This window comes from Protobothrops mucrosquamatus, unplaced genomic scaffold, assembly GCF_001527695.2.
Source record: "Protobothrops mucrosquamatus isolate PMUCROS unplaced genomic scaffold, P.Mucros_1.0 scaffold679, whole genome shotgun sequence".
In the NCBI taxonomy this organism is placed as follows: domain Eukaryota; kingdom Metazoa; phylum Chordata; class Lepidosauria; order Squamata; family Viperidae; genus Protobothrops; species Protobothrops mucrosquamatus.
This window is the reverse complement of record NW_015386966.1, coordinates 105,673-124,391: the sequence shown is the minus strand read 5'-3', so window position 1 is coordinate 124,391 and position 18,719 is coordinate 105,673. Positions and strand designations below refer to the sequence as shown.

Sequence of the window (18,719 nt, the reverse complement as noted above, 5' to 3'; positions counted from 1 at the left end):
CTTAGGATCCTCTCTGAACCTATGATGTGCTTACTTTTTTTAAAAAAAAACACTTAAAGTAGAAAGGTTTACATCTCTCACCTACTTTTGTGTTATCCCAATTGAAAATGTATGAGTAATAAATATCCTGAGTTTGTAGCAGAAGTATCTGTGTATTTAACTAACAGCACAGAACGCAGAATATACTTCTAAAATGTATACAACGTGCGTTTATAGCTTATTGTCCATAGTAGCTAATAAAAAGGAATGGACAGCACTACCATTGAGCAGTTGCCGTTCCAAGTACAGAACAAAACTACTCGCTACAATAAGCATTCTTGCTCCTTGCCTAGAGTACCAGTAGTATTTCTTACCCTGTAGTAACCTGGAAGAATACCGATTAATTGGAGCTCCTCTTGGAAAGACATAAAGCAAATATACAACAGACCTTCATTCATTGTAAATAAATGCAGAATTGGTAATACAAGGAAGATCCATAAAAATAGTGCTCTGTAGAACCACAATATTCTGTAGTGGACAGACCTGAAACGGGGGTAAACCTTCTCACTGAAAAGATTTAAGCATCAATATCCTGAAACCGCAGCAGGTAGGTGGAGAAACCATCCAGGGTAACTCCTACCACTGAAGGAAAAAAGCTGCACATTCCACATATTTTACCTTTAAATTCACACAACTCTTTGGGATAAAAGAAGCAGGATCAGAAAAGACCACAGTATTTTTGTATTTCTAGTGTGGCACATGGACTTTGGGGAACAGAATTATTGCACTGCAGCCTACTGGAACGGAATTCTGGCCAAATCAACCCATAACCAGGACAATTCTTACTGACAATCACTGGGTCAAGGTCTTCACCACAAGCACAAGGGAGAAGTAAATTTACTTGTGTTTCATTCTTCAAGCCTAAGAATTTAAAAAGCAGCTTGGAAATACTGAAATACAAACTACAATTTCACTTCTCCCCGTTAAAATTAGTTCTCTTTGTGGTTTTTAGCACACCAATGGACAAGATGAATATAAATCTTGTAAATAAGATGTACCATTACATATGTATGCATAGTTGTATAGCTCACTGTTTTCTATTTAGGAATTTGTTGAATTTTTGCTACATCTATTTCCTTGTGACAATCAGCCTTGTCATCTTGATTTATACATGGAATTAATTTTGTTTTCTTAACTGTGCAATATTTCAATCTTTTCTCTAAGACAAACTGGCCTATTTCCTTTAAGTGTTCCTCAAAATGAAAAAAAACAACAAACCGCTTTCCCTCATAGTATCAAAAGTAGTAAACTAAACATCTCTTGCCTTCACCTTGGCAAGTTGGATTAGAGTATCAAGTACATGGCGGCAGACCACCGGAGCAGCCTGTGGGTGTATATGAACCGTGGAACCAGCAGCAGCGTGCTTTTCCGTGTGCTTGCGGCCTCCTGCTCGTTGGATCTGGAAGATGTTGGTTCTACAACCAAGAGCTGCATCCATGGAAACTGAGAGCCAAGAAAGTTGCCCTGAGCTTTTGGATTCCATTTTATGCAGTAGGTCAAGTGGCCGGCTGTCCGGACCACAGCCTTTGGCTGCCCTTTTGCCTTTGTCATCTGGTGCAACCGTCCCCTTGGGTGTCTCCACACACAGTTCACTCTCACTGCTGCGCTGCAGGATGGAAAGTAGGCTCCGAATCACCCAGTTTCGCGTCTGTGCATGATAACAAAGATTCCGCAGCACCCGATGAAGCCGGCTTGTGTTTAGCTTTGGCTCGTCTACAAAAAGCAGGACCAACAGACAGGACAAGGCCTCATGGTCCAGTAGAAGGCGTCCACGCAAGCGCAGCAGACTGTCTACATTGCTGCCAGATGGTCTAAGAAACAACAACACAAATATCAGAGAAGTTTATGTCGTACTCCAAAAATACAAGATAATTCTTTAAGGCATCCCAAAGAAACCCTTTCTAGAAAAGACTCATTTAGTATAGACCAGGGGTAGGCAACCTTGGCTCTTTTATGACTCGTGGACTTCAACTCCCAGAATTCTGGGAGCATGGCTGGCTCAGGAATTCTGGGAGTTGAAGTCCACGAGTCATAAAAGAGCCAAGGTTGCCTACCCCTGGTATAGACAGTCATGACTTCAATGAGTTGGAAAGTTCTCTTTTCCTGTCAATGCTCATTCTGTCTGTTACCCAGAATGAGTCTGAATCCATTAAAGTTCGAATCAAATATTGAATCAAATGCTTATCCTCATAGTTCTGGTTCTTAAAACTATAGCTCTGCTCTTTATTGTCAAACCAATCCAGTCTGTCTTTCAGCTTACTCAGTGAAGCAGACCAAAAGGCAGGACTATTTGGAATGGTCAGGTACAGTTATTTTCTTATTTCTGGAGGCAAGATCATGGCCACTCCAATTTTTAGATTTCAAATTAAGCCCACCTCCATGTTAGTAGCGTAACTAGTTGGGAGCAATGATTACAATTTTAGTTTTGCGATTCAAACCAAATCCAGTTTATCACAGAGATGGTATCCCTCCTCCAGAAAAATCTAGTACCTGCTGTGGCTGCTGCTACCACCCATCTGGAAGGTACCTCCTCTTTGTACAGCTAAGCGTGTATACTGGACACCTCTGTTTCCACTCAATCGGCTTGTGAAGGCTGGGTAGAGTGAAAAGGGGAGCAAAGTAATTAAATCAAGAGCCGAGACCGAATAAACCAAAGAACATATGGTGACAAAACAGGAAAAGCTTGCCTTACCGGGGCTACGCAAAATAGCAGACAAGGCAGAAGTGCTAGAGTGGCCAAAGAGACGCTCATGCATTAGTTGGCGCTGGCGTGCTTCTTGTTCTCGCCTCAGAGCCTGTGCCTCAGCGGCAATATCAGGAGGCATGACTGCCAATACACTATCCTCCATGTCTTCCAGCACACTGCGCCGCAGATCTGATGGCAGTGTTTGAATGAAAGTCACTGGATCCATGGGTGTGTCTGAGCTCGTGCTTTGTGCAAGCTCACGCCTTTGCTGTTCTGCCCGTTGCTGTGCCAACACCTGGAATAGAAAAAAAAGATTTCAAAAGTTTGGGCATGGTCAGAATCAAAATATAGAAACCAATACTTTCCTTATATGCTAACCAAATACAGAGATAGTTTCTACAAGCAAAGCATTTCTTCAACCATATGTCCTCTAAAACGGCTAAGTTTAAAATGCCAATTATCCAGGATGAATAAATGAAAGGCCAGTGCACCAGCTGATCCAGTGACTTGCAGGTCACAAAATAAAAGTTAGTTGTCAGAAAAGGTACTATCCTGTTTTTCTGCCATGATAGACTAACATGGCTCTCCTCCTACAATGTTTGAAAAGCTAACTAACAAAGACCTTATAAAAGAAATATTAATGAAATAACTAACAATTGGAATATCTGTATAAGTTTCTCAGGAGTACTTTAACTTGATTCTGATACCACTGCATTAGTATCTTGAGTAAAAACGTTAGAAAGTGCAAAACCAATTATGGATATCTATTTCATAAACAGACTCCACAAACTTGGATAAGCATGGAATTCCTTTCTTTTGGAGACTTGACAGAAGAGCATTAGGCAAATACGTTCAGAGAAAGAGTAGTGGAAGCATGGAACCAACTTCCAGCAAGGTCAGTCATCAGTAACCGAGTTTAAACATGCTCAGGATAGTCCACCATGCAACAAACATTCAAAAAATAAAGTAAAAATAATAATTAATTAAAAAGAAAACAAAAAAACTCAAAGTGCAGACTCAATGGACCACTAGGTCTTTTTCTGCCATCAGTTTTCTATATTTCTGACTAAAGACTGATTTAGATAAACACGATCCTATTTTATGCAATGCAATACAATGGACCACAAGGGCAGCTTCAGCTTCTGACTTCTATGAATTAATTGCTTCAATTCTGTGTTACCCTTAAGAAGAACACAGTAATACCTCTTCTTGGATAGCTGGGGGCAAAGCAGCCAAAAACTCAGGACTGACTTCTGTCACACCAGGATTGCCCACCACAGGAGGGGTTGGAGTTGTAGCTGTGGTGGTGGGGGCCGAACGGGCAGGAGGCCGGATACCCAACTGGTTCTGCAGCACTTCACGTCGAATGTCATCAGGCAGGGCAGCCAAAAAAGATGGGTCAACACCTTCAGGAAGATTTATTCCTGTTGAAAAGGGACATTAGGTACAATTGCTGGCGCTACAGAGAAAAGTTAACTATTATAAACCCACCCGTTGTTATCTTTTTCGCTCCTGTAACATTTACCTGCCAAAGGATCTTCCTCTTCACTGCTGGTCGAAGGCAGCGGCTCTTCCAAGATGCCTCGAGAATCAGCACCAGAAATGGCTACAGCTGAATCTCTGGTGGAAGAGCTCTCGGAGGAGGATGCAGGCGGGGAGCTGCATAGCAGGGAAGAGTGGCAATGATTAGTGCAGAGCTAACACAAATGAAACAGGTCACCTTCCTATATTTGATTTCTGGCCCTTACCCATCATCCACCTGCTGGTTGGGATCAGGCTGGCCCTCCCTAGCAGTATGGGCATTTGGCCCTTGTTGGGTTGCATCTGCTGCCGCCACCACAGTATCTGTGCCTGCTTGTTCCACAGTGCTAGCTCCACCAGTCTCTGCCACACCTTCTTCCAGATTGCATGAAGCCAGGCTGCTGGTGTCCATGGGTGAGCCCTCCAACTGGCTGCTGACAGCAGTCAAGGCATCTGAGTCTTCAGCTCTCTCTGGAGAGAGCGAAGCTGATGGGAAAAGCAAGAAAAAGGTTTATGGGCAGGGAACTCAAATTCTTTCATGGAGATTCACAGAAGATCACAGCTCTCTGGGATCTGAAGTCCTCTCCAAGAAATTAGGACAGTATATCGGACTGAAATACTGGACTGAAAATCTGTTGTTAATCGAGATTGCTAGCACAAGGTTGAATGGAAAGAAGCTATTCTTTCCGTTCAACAAAACAATGCCACATTTTAGCTGTAATGTATTAAAAAGACTTTGGAGTGGCAGACTGCAGAACTTGCCTGGAAAAGCTATCAAGGCAGAAGATTAATCCAAATAAATTGGCCCCACATATCATCGTTTGAGAATCAAAATTTGAAATCACTCCTCCATAAAAAGACTGGGTTTTTAAAACAAAGAACACTTAAAAAAAAGATTGATATAACTAAGATTATAACGCAATGGGGATTATTACACAGGCATTAACCTTGTATGTTAAAATTTCGTACGAACATACCCGAATGTAAACATAAACCCTTGAAATAAATATGCTGAACATTTGGAGAAAGGGAGGAAACACGACTACACAGGTATGTACAAGGGACAGAAAGGGGCAACGCTGGCTGCAGGGTGAAGCCTAAGGCCACTTACTGATGGTGGGGGCAGGTGAAAGCTCCATCTGCGTGGCCTCAGCGTCTGTGCTCAGCCTCCCGGGGTCCGAGTCCTCCTGCTCCACTGGCATCAGCAGCTGCCCAGAAGCCTGAGCAGTGGACTGCCCCACCAGCTCCGAAGGGAGCTCTCCTGCCCCTGTCGCTTGTTGCTGTTGCTGCTGGGAGCTCTCCAATGTGACCAGAGTCTGCTTAGGGCCAGCTGAGGTGTCTTTGGCGGCAGTTGAGACTGTGGGATAGCCGTCGGGATGGGTGGCACCATCTGGGAGCCAAGAAAGGGAGGGAGGCTGGCTTAAAACCCAACCTGCTGAGCAGCAGGAGGATTTCAAATGGGGCCTTGGCTTCACCCCTTTTAGTAAAACAAAGCTCCGAGAGTTCGCACAAAAAAACCCACCCCAAGTGCATCGGGGAAAAAATAATACAATTTGGGGTACTGTACCCCACGCAGGGAAAGTAGTAAGTTGTATAGTTATCTCTGATTTGGGGCACAAATCCCTACCCCACAACAATACAACTTACTACCTCACCCTGGTAGGAGCGAGAAGCACAAAGGCCTAGTATTAAGGCAAAGTATTATTTCTACTGTTTGCACTATAGAAGATCCTCCCCTTACTCTACTCCCCTTTCTCTACTCAAAGCACACAGTTTGTAAGATACAATATCTTACTGCAAACACCCCAGACAAACCCAGGAATAGAACAACAACAAAAATCTGCTCTGTTGCATCCAGACTCGGGGGCTTTGATTCCCAGTTCCTTGCTGGAGTTAGATATAAATCTTTCAGTAGCATTTTTCTTCCTTCTTCTTCTTCAAAGTAGGCAATGGTGGCATGATAGAATTAGGAATCCTCATAGGAAAGACAGTAGATTGTATAGTTATCTCCAAGACCGGGTGTGACCCTAAAACTATACAATCTACTACCTCATCCCAGGGGGCCCCGGAACAGCATCTGCTTGAGCTAAGCTGGGAGAAGAAAATAAGACACCAATCAAACATCCAGAAGAAAGTAAATTACCTGGAAGATTCTGCTCGGCTGAACCGTTTGACTGTGGCACTGGTCCCTACAGAAGCAACAAACATACAAAATCAGAGTGATGCAGGATTCAATCCATCTCAGGCTCTGAAGACCAATGTAGGCAGGAAAATGCTAATCTACATCTTTTTTCTTTTTTTTTAAGGACAAGAAGGAGACTGTGTGTAATTCCCACCCAGTGTCTCCATCTGTGTTTTTCCTAGTCCTGTAAAGCAAATGTAAGGATACTTCCACATAAAAGCTAGTAAACATATTCTACATATTGCTATTAAATACATAAAAAGACAGCCGTAATTATAGCTCTGTCCTAAAATCCAAAAATATAATGCATATGAAAAGAAATGCAGAGAATATAAGGCTATTTTCTCCCCTTTAATTAACCATTATTCTTCTTAAACGGTTTTACAAGTATCAAATATTTAGTATTTTTATTATTCACAGTAAGGAGAAAAAAAACCCAAACTGCCATATGCTGGAAGGCACTCTATACTGTTCTAAATCAACTGAAGTTATGCTAATACTTGGTAAGCAACCTAAATATTTTCTTGAAAAATTGCATTCATAGAAAGATAATTGAAGTCATTTCTATTTTTTTATTAGAGTATTTAATTTTCCCTATTTTGTTCAATTAAATTCTTCATTTGTTTTTCTGCTGTCAGGAACTTCTGCAAGTAATAATTACAGTATTTCATTATTAATCATGTTTAATAAAACCAGTCTCCTTTATTTTGTTGCTGAACTGGAACATAAGCCTTATTAAATAAAGAAGCAGAAAGAGCTGTAGGGACTGGGCTGTGTTTAGGAGAAAAATGTGATGATTCTGGGATAAAGTCACTTAGAAACAATAAACGGTTAAGGCCAAGTCTCCCTTCCTTTTATAAACAGAGGTTGTTTGTATTCTGCAATATAAAGTGCTAACTCAACCAAACATATTTCCAGTTGCTGATCCTTCTTCGACCAACTTTAGCAGCCATGCCAGCTAGAAAAGGCGCCTTGACAGTGTAAAGCCTGCTCTTTGGGGGCCTTAAAGAAAAGTCACAAATAGTCAAGTGTGACTGCCAACCTGAGGATTCTGCTCCTTGTCTTCTGAATCTTTGGCCTTATCTGACACTTTGGCCTCCTCCTCAGCCAATTGCTTGCGTCTCTTCTCTCTTCTTTCCTCTAGCTCTTCATCCCTCAAGGCCTCCAGGTGGTTGATGATGGGAACTTTGACCACTGAATGGAGGAAAGGTTTCCAATCAAGCACAGTCAATTTAAGGGAGGAGGATGCTCTCTGAAGGAACTACTCATTGGCTCACCTGACACACAATCATGCATACTTTCTGCATCGAGTACTTTGCATTCTTCGGTCCAGCGTGTCAAGGCAGTTGGGATGCTTGACAAAGTTCCTAAAGAAATGAATGAAAGGGATGATGGTTTTGAAAGAACTCAAACAGCAGCCCTCACTCTTTTTCAGTAATTGATGTATCAAAAAATAACATTTTGGAGGGGCAGGGCTTCATATAGATTGAAGGCAGGCTTGGTATCACTTGAGTAATGCATACCTATGAATGTGGGCCAAGGAAATCCCATTAACTTAAATGAAGTTTGCGTATATGTGAATATGCCTAGGGCTATTTCCTAAATTTTAAATGCATTTTTCTAAAAAGCATTTTCTGAGGAATTAACGCAATCAATCTAACGTCACAAACTCTTTGGAGCAAGCTTTCCCTAAGCATCAATGTTGTTTCACTGTGACTTGGTTGTGGCTAGCATCGGTACAATCAAAGCTAGAGAACAACTTTCAAGAACAGGGAGTCTTTTGAGATATATCAATGTACCAGAATGCTTCTTTAAAATAATAATAATTCCCCTCCCCCTCCAGCTTGCAAATGCTGGATTTCTAGGTTATAAAGAGCTTGATGTTATTCAAAACTTTGGTTAAGACAAAAAAATTATTTCAGTGTTCCAAAGCCTTAGCAATTAGTTCTCTGAAGACTTGCCTGCCTGGCTGGTAGCTGTGCTCTGGTCATGAAAGAACTCATCCAGCAACTCATCATCTGAGCGAGCAATTATGTGCACATCATCATTGCCTACCAGGAGACGAGCGCGACCTCGACTCTGCAGTGGAAGGCTACTGCTCAGCTGTAGGATGTCTGCAGCTGCTGAAGGACCCAGCAATCTAAGGATGACACACAGTAATTGGAAAGAGTTAGGAAGCAGATGTTGCAACCTTTTAGGATAAGATTGATCCAATGAATGAACAAACTGTAAATAAGCCACCCTTTCTAAAGCAAATGACTGGAAACTGAGAAATTGATATATTTCCAGTATTAGTAACATTCAGCATTGCTTCCATTATGCTCCTCTCTTTCTTCTCAGCTCACCTCTGCAGAATGAGAGGTGGGTTGGGCTGCCGGGTGCCTGGATAATGCACATGAATGGTATGGCCCGTATTCGCTGTCAGCTGCCGTAATGTCCTCTGGCTGCGACCAATGCCTTGCGCCAATCGAGTAGTAGAGGAACCGCTACCCAGGGTCAAAGAGCTATGGTCTGCATGCCGCACCATAAGTGGGTGAGTGGCAGGAATATTGCCAGGTGATGGAGGAATATCCGCTAGGAATAAAAATAGGCAAGTTAGCAGATCAAGATGGGACTGAACATTTAAGCAGGGAGATTTCCTTAAGTTACAAAATTGGTCAGACCCAGGTTTAGCAAAGGTAACATCATATAGGTTTCTAAATGACTCTGTTGTTTTTGTAACTTCCAAATCATCTCATCAGTCTGGGCAAAACACAGGAAGAATACTATATTCCAAAGTAAGAAAAACAGCTTCAAGATTTTGCTTCTCAATTCTCACAGGTTCTAGAATATCATCAATATCCTATGGCTTCTGAGTTTCAGAATTCTTACTGGCACTGGAGAACATGTTGTCAAATTCTATGATGAGGTCATCTTCACGGTCAAAGCGTTCAAAACGCACCAGCGGGGAGGCATTCATATCAGGGTAATCTTCATCTAACTCCATCTCTGAGCCGTCGTCATCATCTTCCTCTTCTTCACCTTCCTCACCCTCTTCATCGTCCTACAAGAGCAGCAAACATCAAAATCAACGACTGGCATCCAGGTTTCTGAAATCCATCCCTTCGCACTTCCCCATAATCATGCTCTCTACTTAGAACCAAGGAAAATTCTAATCAGCAAGATTCTTAATTTAATTGCACACAAAGCAGACTACAGATTCCAGGCATTATTAACAGTTCTTGAGACTACTAAAAACCAGCAACTTTTAATTGTCCATCCTTGTTATTCCATACAAGTCAGTAATATGAAGAGGGCAAAAGTAAGTTGGCAGTAGGCTTTTGAGCTCGCTCTTCTCCAGTGCCTTTACCTGATCGTCTTCATCTTCCTCCTCCTCCTCCTCTTCCTCATCTTGACTGTCATCTTCATCCTCATTGCTACCACTGCTGTCTTCTTCCTGGGTGTGCTCTTCCTCATCTTCAGGATCCAAGATATTCATAGAATCTAGAACAGAATTGAGAGTGCAGATAAAGAGAGGTGGCTTGTGCTAATTAAATGAAAACCTTTCCAGTTATTTCTCTGATGAGATTCTCCAAACTTTTTTCAAATGGGAAAAGCCTTATGAAGAAAGATTACAGAAATATTTATTTTTCTGCTTTCTAAAAAAAAGAGCTTCAGCCTATGAGCATCTTGAAAATATAGTAGTGTTCAGTTTCTTTTCTCCAGTACTGCACCAACCCCACCGGAAGGATGTCTATCGGCATTTTTATGACTAGAGATACATGTTTAGGCAATGCCTCACCTTCCCTGTTGGCCTGTAGTGTGGAAGCCTGGCTCAGATTGGAAGGTGCCTCATCCATCAACACATCCTCCTGAGACTCATCCTCTCCACTTCGTCCCACTGAAGGACACAAAGGTAGAGCACAGGATTTAGCAGAATCATGAGTCAACAGCTTTTTTTTCTGTTGAGGAATGCCAGAGCTGTCCGTTTTATCTATAAATACCCATTATGATTCTGATGTGATGCGGTAACTAAAAACAAATACACTGATGACAATGTCATGAATGCATTTGCCTCTGCCTAACACCCTGAGAAAGAAATGAAATGTTTCTAAAGAGAGAACAGATAGCACTGGCATCTGCCAACTACAGAACAGCTTTTCTATGCCTTGCATGGAAGAAGGGCAGCCAAGAAATGGCATGAGCAGCAATTTTTCTCTATCTGGAGGAATGGCCACTCATAGAAGATAGAATTTTCTATAATACAATGTGGAATTTAAATGATTCCTTTAGATTACACATGAGGAAAATAAAGTAAGACACTTTAAGCCTGAGATCCTAACTGATGACCCTAACATTAAATTATGTGTTTGCTCTCACCTATTATAGTACTATTTCCTGAGCCACCATCTTGCTCCAGTAATTCATCAATCAGATCCTCCAGTTCATTTTCAACCTAGAAAGACAGAGATGGGAATGTTAGCGAGATCCAGTTCCACATACCTTAATAAGCCTTAAAACTCCAGAGAAGCTGCACTATCCTACATTACAACCTCTCTGCTTGTTGTTCCATCACAAGTAGAAACTACTTAGCAGCCCTACTCCTGCTTCGCATATCACAATCTGAATAAAGCCAAGGAAAGACTATGGAAATTGGTGCAAAGTGAAGTATATCAGTCCAGGTTTTATTCAGTCATTTAAAGCTGTCTTCCCCCAACCTGCAAACATTCAAATATGACGGGATTTTCACTTCTCAATTTCCATGGCTGTTGGCCACTTGGCTTGGGAAATTTTGGAAGTGCTACGTTGGCTGAAAATGCTCTTTTACAAAAGAATTTGGTGATCGCAAATCTTCGCTTTTATTCTTCTCTGTATGCGATTTAAGATAAACTTCACCTAAGTCAACATAAGCAGGAATTCAAATGAACCCCACATTGCACCACATTTCTATCTTAAAAGCCTACAGTCAGATTTTTTGTAAAATAAATAAATACAGGGAACACCTTTACAACCTAGCATTCATACCTGCATCTCTTGTGTGCTCAGGACTTCAGGCTGTCCCGCAATCACCACGGTATCAGTCTCTGCTTCGCCATCCATGATGTCACCATCTGCTACTTCTGCTTGTGCAACGTCATGGTCCTCCTCGGGGGCTTCTGTTTCCCCACTTTCCCCTAAGAGTCAAATAAAAGTGAGGCCTATCCTCTCTTGAACTGACTTTACCAAGTATAGCAAGAGATAACGAAAATGGGAGGGAAGAGGTAGAAGCGCACAGCCGTGTTAAAGGAGACTACTTAGATGAGATGAGGCATGTTACCTGCATCTTGTTGACCACTGCTGGCATCTCGTGCTACTCCCTGAGCATCCTGCTCTGCCTTGCTCTTGCTTGAGGCACTTTTGCTACCGAAGAGACTGCTGGGCTGATTGACAATACGCGACAACGTCTCCAGGGGTTTCAAGGCAGCATTAACTGTGTTGGCCATGTTGGGACTTTAGGAAAAAAGCACACGTAGACGGTAGTACAAGTCAGAGCAAAGTCAGATATCAGAGAATAAACCTTAGTTGATGTAGATATGATAGAAATCTCTCTAACAAAATGGAGCATTGTCGGAATTGTAGTTATCTCAATAAGGCAGCTAATTCTATTCTAAAATAACCAGGCATTTCCCACAGAGAAATCTTAAGAGGAAACCAGGGGAAAATGTGTTTCTTAATTCCAACCAAATAGTTTAATACCACTGTAGCCATGAATGAATTCCCCTCCATTTCTTGAGCAAATTACCTGGACAGATCAAGACTGTGGGGCACTCTGGCCAAGTCATTGACCAGCCCTTTCTTGAGGAACAGGCGGATTATGTTGTTCATGCCATTGTGCTGTGTCTTGGCTGTGGCACTGCTATAGAAGCTGGAGGTGGATGGGCAGGATTCCATGATGGTGCTGATGATACACATTACTGCCTGTAGCCTAAAGTAAGACAGGATACCACGAATCAACATGAAAGCAATGTTTCTCTGCTTACCGGGATAACACCATGGACACCCAACCATGTCCTGCCCCAAATCTGTGGAACAGCATTTTTCTCCTTTCCCATAGTAAACATCCTTGTTTTAATTGTTACGAACTTTACTGGGAATAGTATTCTAAATTCTCGCTACTGACAAAACAGCATGCTCTTGGATAACCTATCCCTGTACCTCTACATGGGATGGCACCCTCCAAAGATTTATAAGTACAGTGCCTATATTTTTATAATATAGTGAAGAAAGGTAGTTTACTAATATCTTTCACTTGAAATCTTATCAAAGGTTAAAAAATGCCTGAACCTCTAGGTGCGAGAAATTAGAGTTACAGTGCTACAGCTTTCCTCTTTCCTCAGGTACTGATCCACATGGAAGCACAAATATTTCTCATCTTCCTCACCTGGCATGCTTCTCGGTGCTTTCTGCCATGGCCAATGCCCGGCCCAGGGCTGCCTTCACCTCATTCACCAAGGCCACCTGGGCATCAGTGCCACTACCCGCTGCAGCCAAACTGGCTAGAAAGAGGCGAGCCAGGGCTGGTGTATCTTTGTCTTCAGCATTCTGGGTGTGGGGCAGGAGATGGTCCAGGACAAAAGCCAAAACACTGCAGTCCTGAAAAGTTCCAGTAAGAGATCAGTAGGAAAAGAAAAACCAGTATTCCCAACTTTTTCCCTTACCAACAACAACGCCCAATTTACAATTCTCTGTAAATTGATGATTTCCATTGTCCCCTGGAATAACTTAGGGTACCGGCCCTCAACATCTTTCCTTGCTTGTACCTTGCTTCCAAGCCCATGGTCGTCTGGTGCACTTAAGACTTGCTTACCTCTTTTATAAGTTCGGACTGGCCCACAGTGTAACTGTAGTTGGCAATTAATGTAGCAATGCCCACATATGAGCGCACAAGCTCTGCCAGGAGCCGCAGAATAGTAGAGGTAGGCATAAGTGGCTTGCTCCCCTTAGCCTTTTGCTTGTTTTCCTCTGCAGCTTTATCACCATCCTTATCTTTCTTATTTTCTCTAGATTCTTCCGGAGTAGAAGCTATAGGTTAGAAAGGAAAGGATCCATCAATGGAAGAACTGCTATCCCAAGAAATCTAATCTCAGATTAGCTTGCCCATACTTGGTACCTTACGATTATATATACTGATATGGAATACAAAAAATTATAGTTCCAACACATTTGGAAGCTGTAGGTTGGAGAACACAAGACTACACCCAGTTAAGGTATCAATTTGATCTCATGCTGGAAGAGCGGGAGAAAAAAGACAGAGGATGCATCTTTACTGCTAAGACAAGAAATTCCCCAACAACAGAATGACAATTTGAAGCTAACCAGTTTAGTCAAATAAACTTCCAAATGCCTAAGAACATCAGAGAATACACCGGCAGAGGTAATTAAACATTGCATCTAGCGTGGCGTTGCATCATCAATAAAACTGGTGCTTACCATCACCTTGGGGAGTTCCAGACTGAGGAATCTCAGAGGCTGTGCTATCAGCAGCAAAGACTTGAGCCTAGAGGGAAAGAGTGGGAAGACATAATGAAATGACTTAAACTTTATCAAATGGGATAGAGTTCCACACGTGACGAGCAGATACATTTTTATGCCACTTGTTATCCTAGAATTAACAGAACTACTTTGGTTGCTGGCTGCAGAGACAGATCAGAGGGACTCACATTGATGCCAAAGCCCGTCTGAGAATCGAAATCACTACTCTGGCGAGTCAAAGAGCGGTACTGCTGATACACATCGTCCCCCATGTCTTGTAGAATCTGGCTCACTTCCTGATTAGTAGTATTTGCTTTGGGTTCAGATTTGTCTGCTGAAAATAGAGAAACAAAAGCAGGTCCATAGATAGTACTTTCTCAGCAGAAAGCAATGATAAGCCTGCATATCTGGCCAAAACAGAGTTACCTCTTCCAGAAAGATAATGCATTGATACCGTAGATACTTATCTTACTGAGTGACTTGCTAGAAAAAAAAACCCCACCTAAGAGGCCCAACTTTCTAGGGGCAAAGGAATAATTAATATTAGTGCTGGCTTCATCAATGCATATGGTACATTTGGAGGAAAAAGGCAGAACTATGTAGAATAGGGTTCTCAGTCACAAGACATGAACGCTTCAGCAATCAAAAACTAGAGTTCTCTTCTATTATGTCCCAGGGCGTAATGTACCTTCATCAGGAGCGTGGTAGGCAGCCAGAGCATTCAGCATGTCATAGATCACTTCCTTGATTGTATCAGGTATGACAGGTAGTGGTGAAGGTTTAACTGGAGTAGTTTTCACTAGCTGGACAGCATTGGGGCCCTTAATCCGCAAGTTCTCGAACTCGTCGTCAGAGGCTTGGGGAGCAAAAGGAGAAAGAATAAAAAGAACTAGAGCCGCCAACACTACCAACAAGACCGGGAAAAAGAGGGTGGAAAGGGGAATAGAGGTCACCATGCTTATATCTGCTTTGGGGGGATTTTTACACAAAAGGTGTCTACTATGGAAATTCTTGCCCCTGATCCAGATCATCACCTTCTCAAACATGAACAGTCAAAATCCAGGTTCTGGTATGCCTGCAAACACACTTGTCCGATCACTGAAGGAGAACCAGCAGAGTTATGATGTACTTACCAGTTCCGGAGCCACGGGGAGCGGGCAGGGCAATACGAATGCAACCGTTGGCTACCTCAGTGAAGATCTCAGGATTTCGGCATGCAGCTGGGCCCAGCACTCGCAAGATATAGTTGATCTCTCGGGAGCCCAAGCTGCCCGACACCACACCTGAAGTGGTGCTGCCTGCTCCACTTGTGGCTGCTGAACGCACAACCTAGAATGACAGAAGGAAGAGGCAGGTGAGTGAAGGGATCTGAAAGAAATCAACACCATTAGACCAATCTGCTGGAATTACAGAGGCAAAGTTCAAAATAAAAGGCAGAGTTAAGATTCGTAATCATTTTATACGAGATCTGCATTGATACAGAAAAACAAAGAGAATAAAACTATGAATATATGAATTAGGGATGGCCAACTTACAAATGGCAATGGGATGTTGCCCCCCCCAAAAAAGCTAATGAATTCTAAGGTTGAATCTGCTGAAAGACAGGGTTGAACTCACTCTATACTATCTGATCAAGCTGCATCTGGAATTCCTTATTATTCTGAGAACGTATATTTGATTGCTATTTGCACTATAGGTTGCCTTGGGCACTTGATAACCAGAGAAATTTATAAATGAATATAGCGGTGGAAACAATGCTTAAGAACAAGCTGAATATCTCTTTGCCAGATATCCTGCCATGCCTCCTTGTTCTGCATATTCTGTATGACGTGGAACAGGGCATCAGCCTAAATTATTCCCCTCTTTCTTTCCAACATGATGATTCTATGAATATAGAACTAATATTCCCAGTGTTGAGCAGAGCTAGACCTTCTCATCATTACAGGTAGTCCTCGACTATTGGCAAGGCACTTCTGCTTCAGCCCTGGCTGTAAAAGATGAAAGACTGGTGCAGAGAACTGGGAGTCGTGCAAGCTGCACATTTCTGGGACTGCTTGCTGCCCTGCAAGGCTGTAGCAGGGTGGCTAAAAAAGCAGAAATTGGAGGCTGGGGGGGGGAGGGCTAGTAGGAGCAGAAGTGCAGGTGGGTTGCCAAGCCTCTAAAGTTTGATCATGTGACCATGGGGGGTTCTGCAATGGACATCACTTTGGGCATGGGTTGCAGGTCCATTTCGTCAGCACTGTCATAATTTTGAATGGTCACTGAATGAATGGTTGTAAGCCGAGAACTACCTGTAATTATCCAGGAAAGCAATCAATTATGACTCCTCCTCTTCCCTTGCCTAGATAGCAAAAGGCCAACTCTACCTTTTCCATAGTGTGATGCAGTGTGCAGGGATCCTCTATGATGTGTCGGAAAAGCAGGGTGACAAGAGGGGTGAAGCCGTTGAAACCAGAGCTCTGCGTTAAGCCCAGGATCATGCGCGTGCTCTTGAGTTCAGCAAACATCATGGCGTATTTGTGGTGGCGGGTGAGACGCAGACAGAGGCGCAGGGTGGCGTGCAGAGTGTCTGGCTCCACAGGCACACCCAACATGCTCACACAGGCCCGGATCAAGACTGTCACCATCTCCTCTGTCAGGCCTTGGATTAGGATCTCTGAGGGTTTCACCTCTTCTGGTGGTGCTTCTTTCTCTGGGGCTAGGCTATCCGCAGGCACAGGGCTATCTGATAGGGTTAGAGAAAATAGAAGTGAGTGAACAAGTTCAATCTGTGGTTTGTGGTAAGAACCAGACCTAAGAACATGAATGTAGTACCATTTGCCTTCTCCTCCTTAACCTTGCTTTCCATTTCTTTCCCTTCCTCCAACGTTCTCTCCAGTTCTTGTCCATTACTTTCCTTCATAGCCTTGCTAAGCCGGGGGACCCTGAGCAAGGTCAGCATTACTGGCCTCCTGTTTCCAGTTTCTTCATTCACCTTTGCATCCAGGAAACAGACCAGAAGGTTAGAATCACCCCACGTGCTTATCCCAAATCCAAACATCTGAGCAGAGAATGGAAAGCTTATACCTGCACCATTGTGGTGAACTGCACCGTGTAGCGCCGCCGGCCAGCAGTGAAACGAACACTAGTCTCCCCCGCTTTCCAAGCTGTGTCAATAGTGCTATTATTACTTGCGCTATAGCTACACCATCGGCCCGAACGATCATCGAACCAACGCCAATTGTTGCCATTAGCCTGAAGGTACTGGAGAAAAATTAGCAGACTATTAGATGTACCCTACATACAATTCTAGGCATGCCTAACTCAAAAACAAGTCCTAGGAGATTACAACTGTGGTTATATGCCTGAAAGAATAAGAGTAACCCTTCTATGAAGCAAGGCAACTATTCGGACATGAGGCAATATATTTCATGCAAGTTGTAATTTAAAATTGGCATGGCAATGGAATGCAGGTATTGTTAGGAACATAAGCTATCTTCAAATCTGAAGTTGGATGCTGCTTCTTTACCATGCATTGTATGCCAGGCAGCTTACTCCAGATTCCTACGTGTAGTGTATCTCTAAAACTACACGCTATTCAGCCTTCCCCCAGCAAAGGAAGCCAATTCTAACAATGATAAAAGACTTTGGATTGAATGTGAGGTACAAAGAGGACATACGGCAAGGCACCATTTCAGATTAAAAGCATGATGGAAAATGCAGGATGATGTAAAACAAATGGAATCAGCACAGAAGAAAATATGGAAGCTATCATCAATATGATAGAATTGTCCTCCCAATTTTACAATCCACATTCACACATTCCACCTTAGCAGTGTGGCAATCCTGAGCCACAAATATTCTCTTCTATCAGTACTTTGTGGGAAAGTAGCATAAAGGCTTATGTAATCTGAATGTTTTTACCACTTCAACAGCCAGAATCTTTTTTTCCAACAAGAACTTCTAACTTCTCTAAAACCACCTGGGCTCATTCATACCTTGTTCATTTGGGCTCTTCTCTTGGAGGAGATAGCTGTTTTCTCATAGAAGTCAATTAACAGTAATACTGGGGTGATCCACCTATAGGAGAAAATGGATAATGCCAGGAAAAGCAGCACATTATTATTTTTATTTATATTCTGACTTTCTGTGCAAATGCATTAAAAAACAATCTTATTAAATAGATCTGGTTCACACTAAGATGCTGTAGCCCATATAAGATTGTAACTCTGCCAATATTGCCAAGGCCTTCTGACTTTTCCACCTTTTAATCCAGCTTGATTGAAAAGCATGGAACTCCAAAGACCTGAAGCAGGCAGAAACCCCATCCAGCCTTAGTTTGTAAATGCATTCTATGTTACTAAATCATCACACATATAAATTATCAAACTGAAATCCACCATCAAAGCACAAACAGGTCTGAGGCAAAGCCTAAGTACAGCATAAATTTTAAAAGCTGAAACTAGGTTAGGGGTTTCCAATTCTAGTCTATTACTTATTACTTACTTTGGTGTCTGCACTTCCTTTTGTTCCTTGGCAGCTTGGAGGCAAGGCTGTACCACTTCCAACAGTTTTATCAAAACATTGAGAATACCACTTGATTCTACTACACGAGCGCATGGCAACTTCAACTCCTGTTGGCAGTTAAAAGGAAAAAGATCAGCAGCCGTGCAGTTGAGAGGAAGTAGTCTAGATAAACAGTTCACCACTGAATTTAAAAAAAAAAAGTTTTCAACTACGGAATCCAAGATTTGTAGCCTAAAACTTAAAATGCACTTTACTGCACAGGCCTTTAGTTCATATGCCGGGGGGGGGGGGGGG

General features: G+C 42.6%; 1 protein-coding gene across 1 annotated transcript in view; it reads right to left on the bottom strand.

Moving 5' to 3' along the window:
* HUWE1 (HECT, UBA and WWE domain containing E3 ubiquitin protein ligase 1) overlaps positions 1-18,719 on the bottom strand; it is an 80,123-nt gene that overhangs the window by 14,338 nt on the left and 47,066 nt on the right. Inside the window, exons 35-64 of the mRNA XM_029284520.1 lie at positions 18,405-18,532; positions 17,897-17,978; positions 16,986-17,162; positions 16,734-16,893; positions 16,286-16,644; positions 15,053-15,248; positions 14,608-14,775; positions 14,108-14,253; positions 13,878-13,944; positions 13,255-13,469; positions 12,829-13,040; positions 12,190-12,372; positions 11,725-11,897; positions 11,433-11,581; positions 10,788-10,863; positions 10,210-10,308; positions 9,778-9,911; positions 9,300-9,471; positions 8,774-9,002; positions 8,390-8,568; positions 7,706-7,795; positions 7,471-7,622; positions 6,390-6,435; positions 5,358-5,636; positions 4,474-4,732; positions 4,251-4,384; positions 3,929-4,149; positions 2,732-3,020; positions 2,530-2,632; positions 1,310-1,850 (exon numbers count right to left, since the gene is read on the bottom strand). Coding sequence (XP_029140353.1) covers positions 1,310-1,850; positions 2,530-2,632; positions 2,732-3,020; positions 3,929-4,149; positions 4,251-4,384; positions 4,474-4,732; positions 5,358-5,636; positions 6,390-6,435; positions 7,471-7,622; positions 7,706-7,795; positions 8,390-8,568; positions 8,774-9,002; positions 9,300-9,471; positions 9,778-9,911; positions 10,210-10,308; positions 10,788-10,863; positions 11,433-11,581; positions 11,725-11,897; positions 12,190-12,372; positions 12,829-13,040; positions 13,255-13,469; positions 13,878-13,944; positions 14,108-14,253; positions 14,608-14,775; positions 15,053-15,248; positions 16,286-16,644; positions 16,734-16,893; positions 16,986-17,162; positions 17,897-17,978; positions 18,405-18,532 — 5,418 coding nt within the window. The remainder of the gene's footprint in view (positions 1-1,309; positions 1,851-2,529; positions 2,633-2,731; positions 3,021-3,928; positions 4,150-4,250; positions 4,385-4,473; positions 4,733-5,357; positions 5,637-6,389; positions 6,436-7,470; positions 7,623-7,705; positions 7,796-8,389; positions 8,569-8,773; positions 9,003-9,299; positions 9,472-9,777; positions 9,912-10,209; positions 10,309-10,787; positions 10,864-11,432; positions 11,582-11,724; positions 11,898-12,189; positions 12,373-12,828; positions 13,041-13,254; positions 13,470-13,877; positions 13,945-14,107; positions 14,254-14,607; positions 14,776-15,052; positions 15,249-16,285; positions 16,645-16,733; positions 16,894-16,985; positions 17,163-17,896; positions 17,979-18,404; positions 18,533-18,719) is intronic.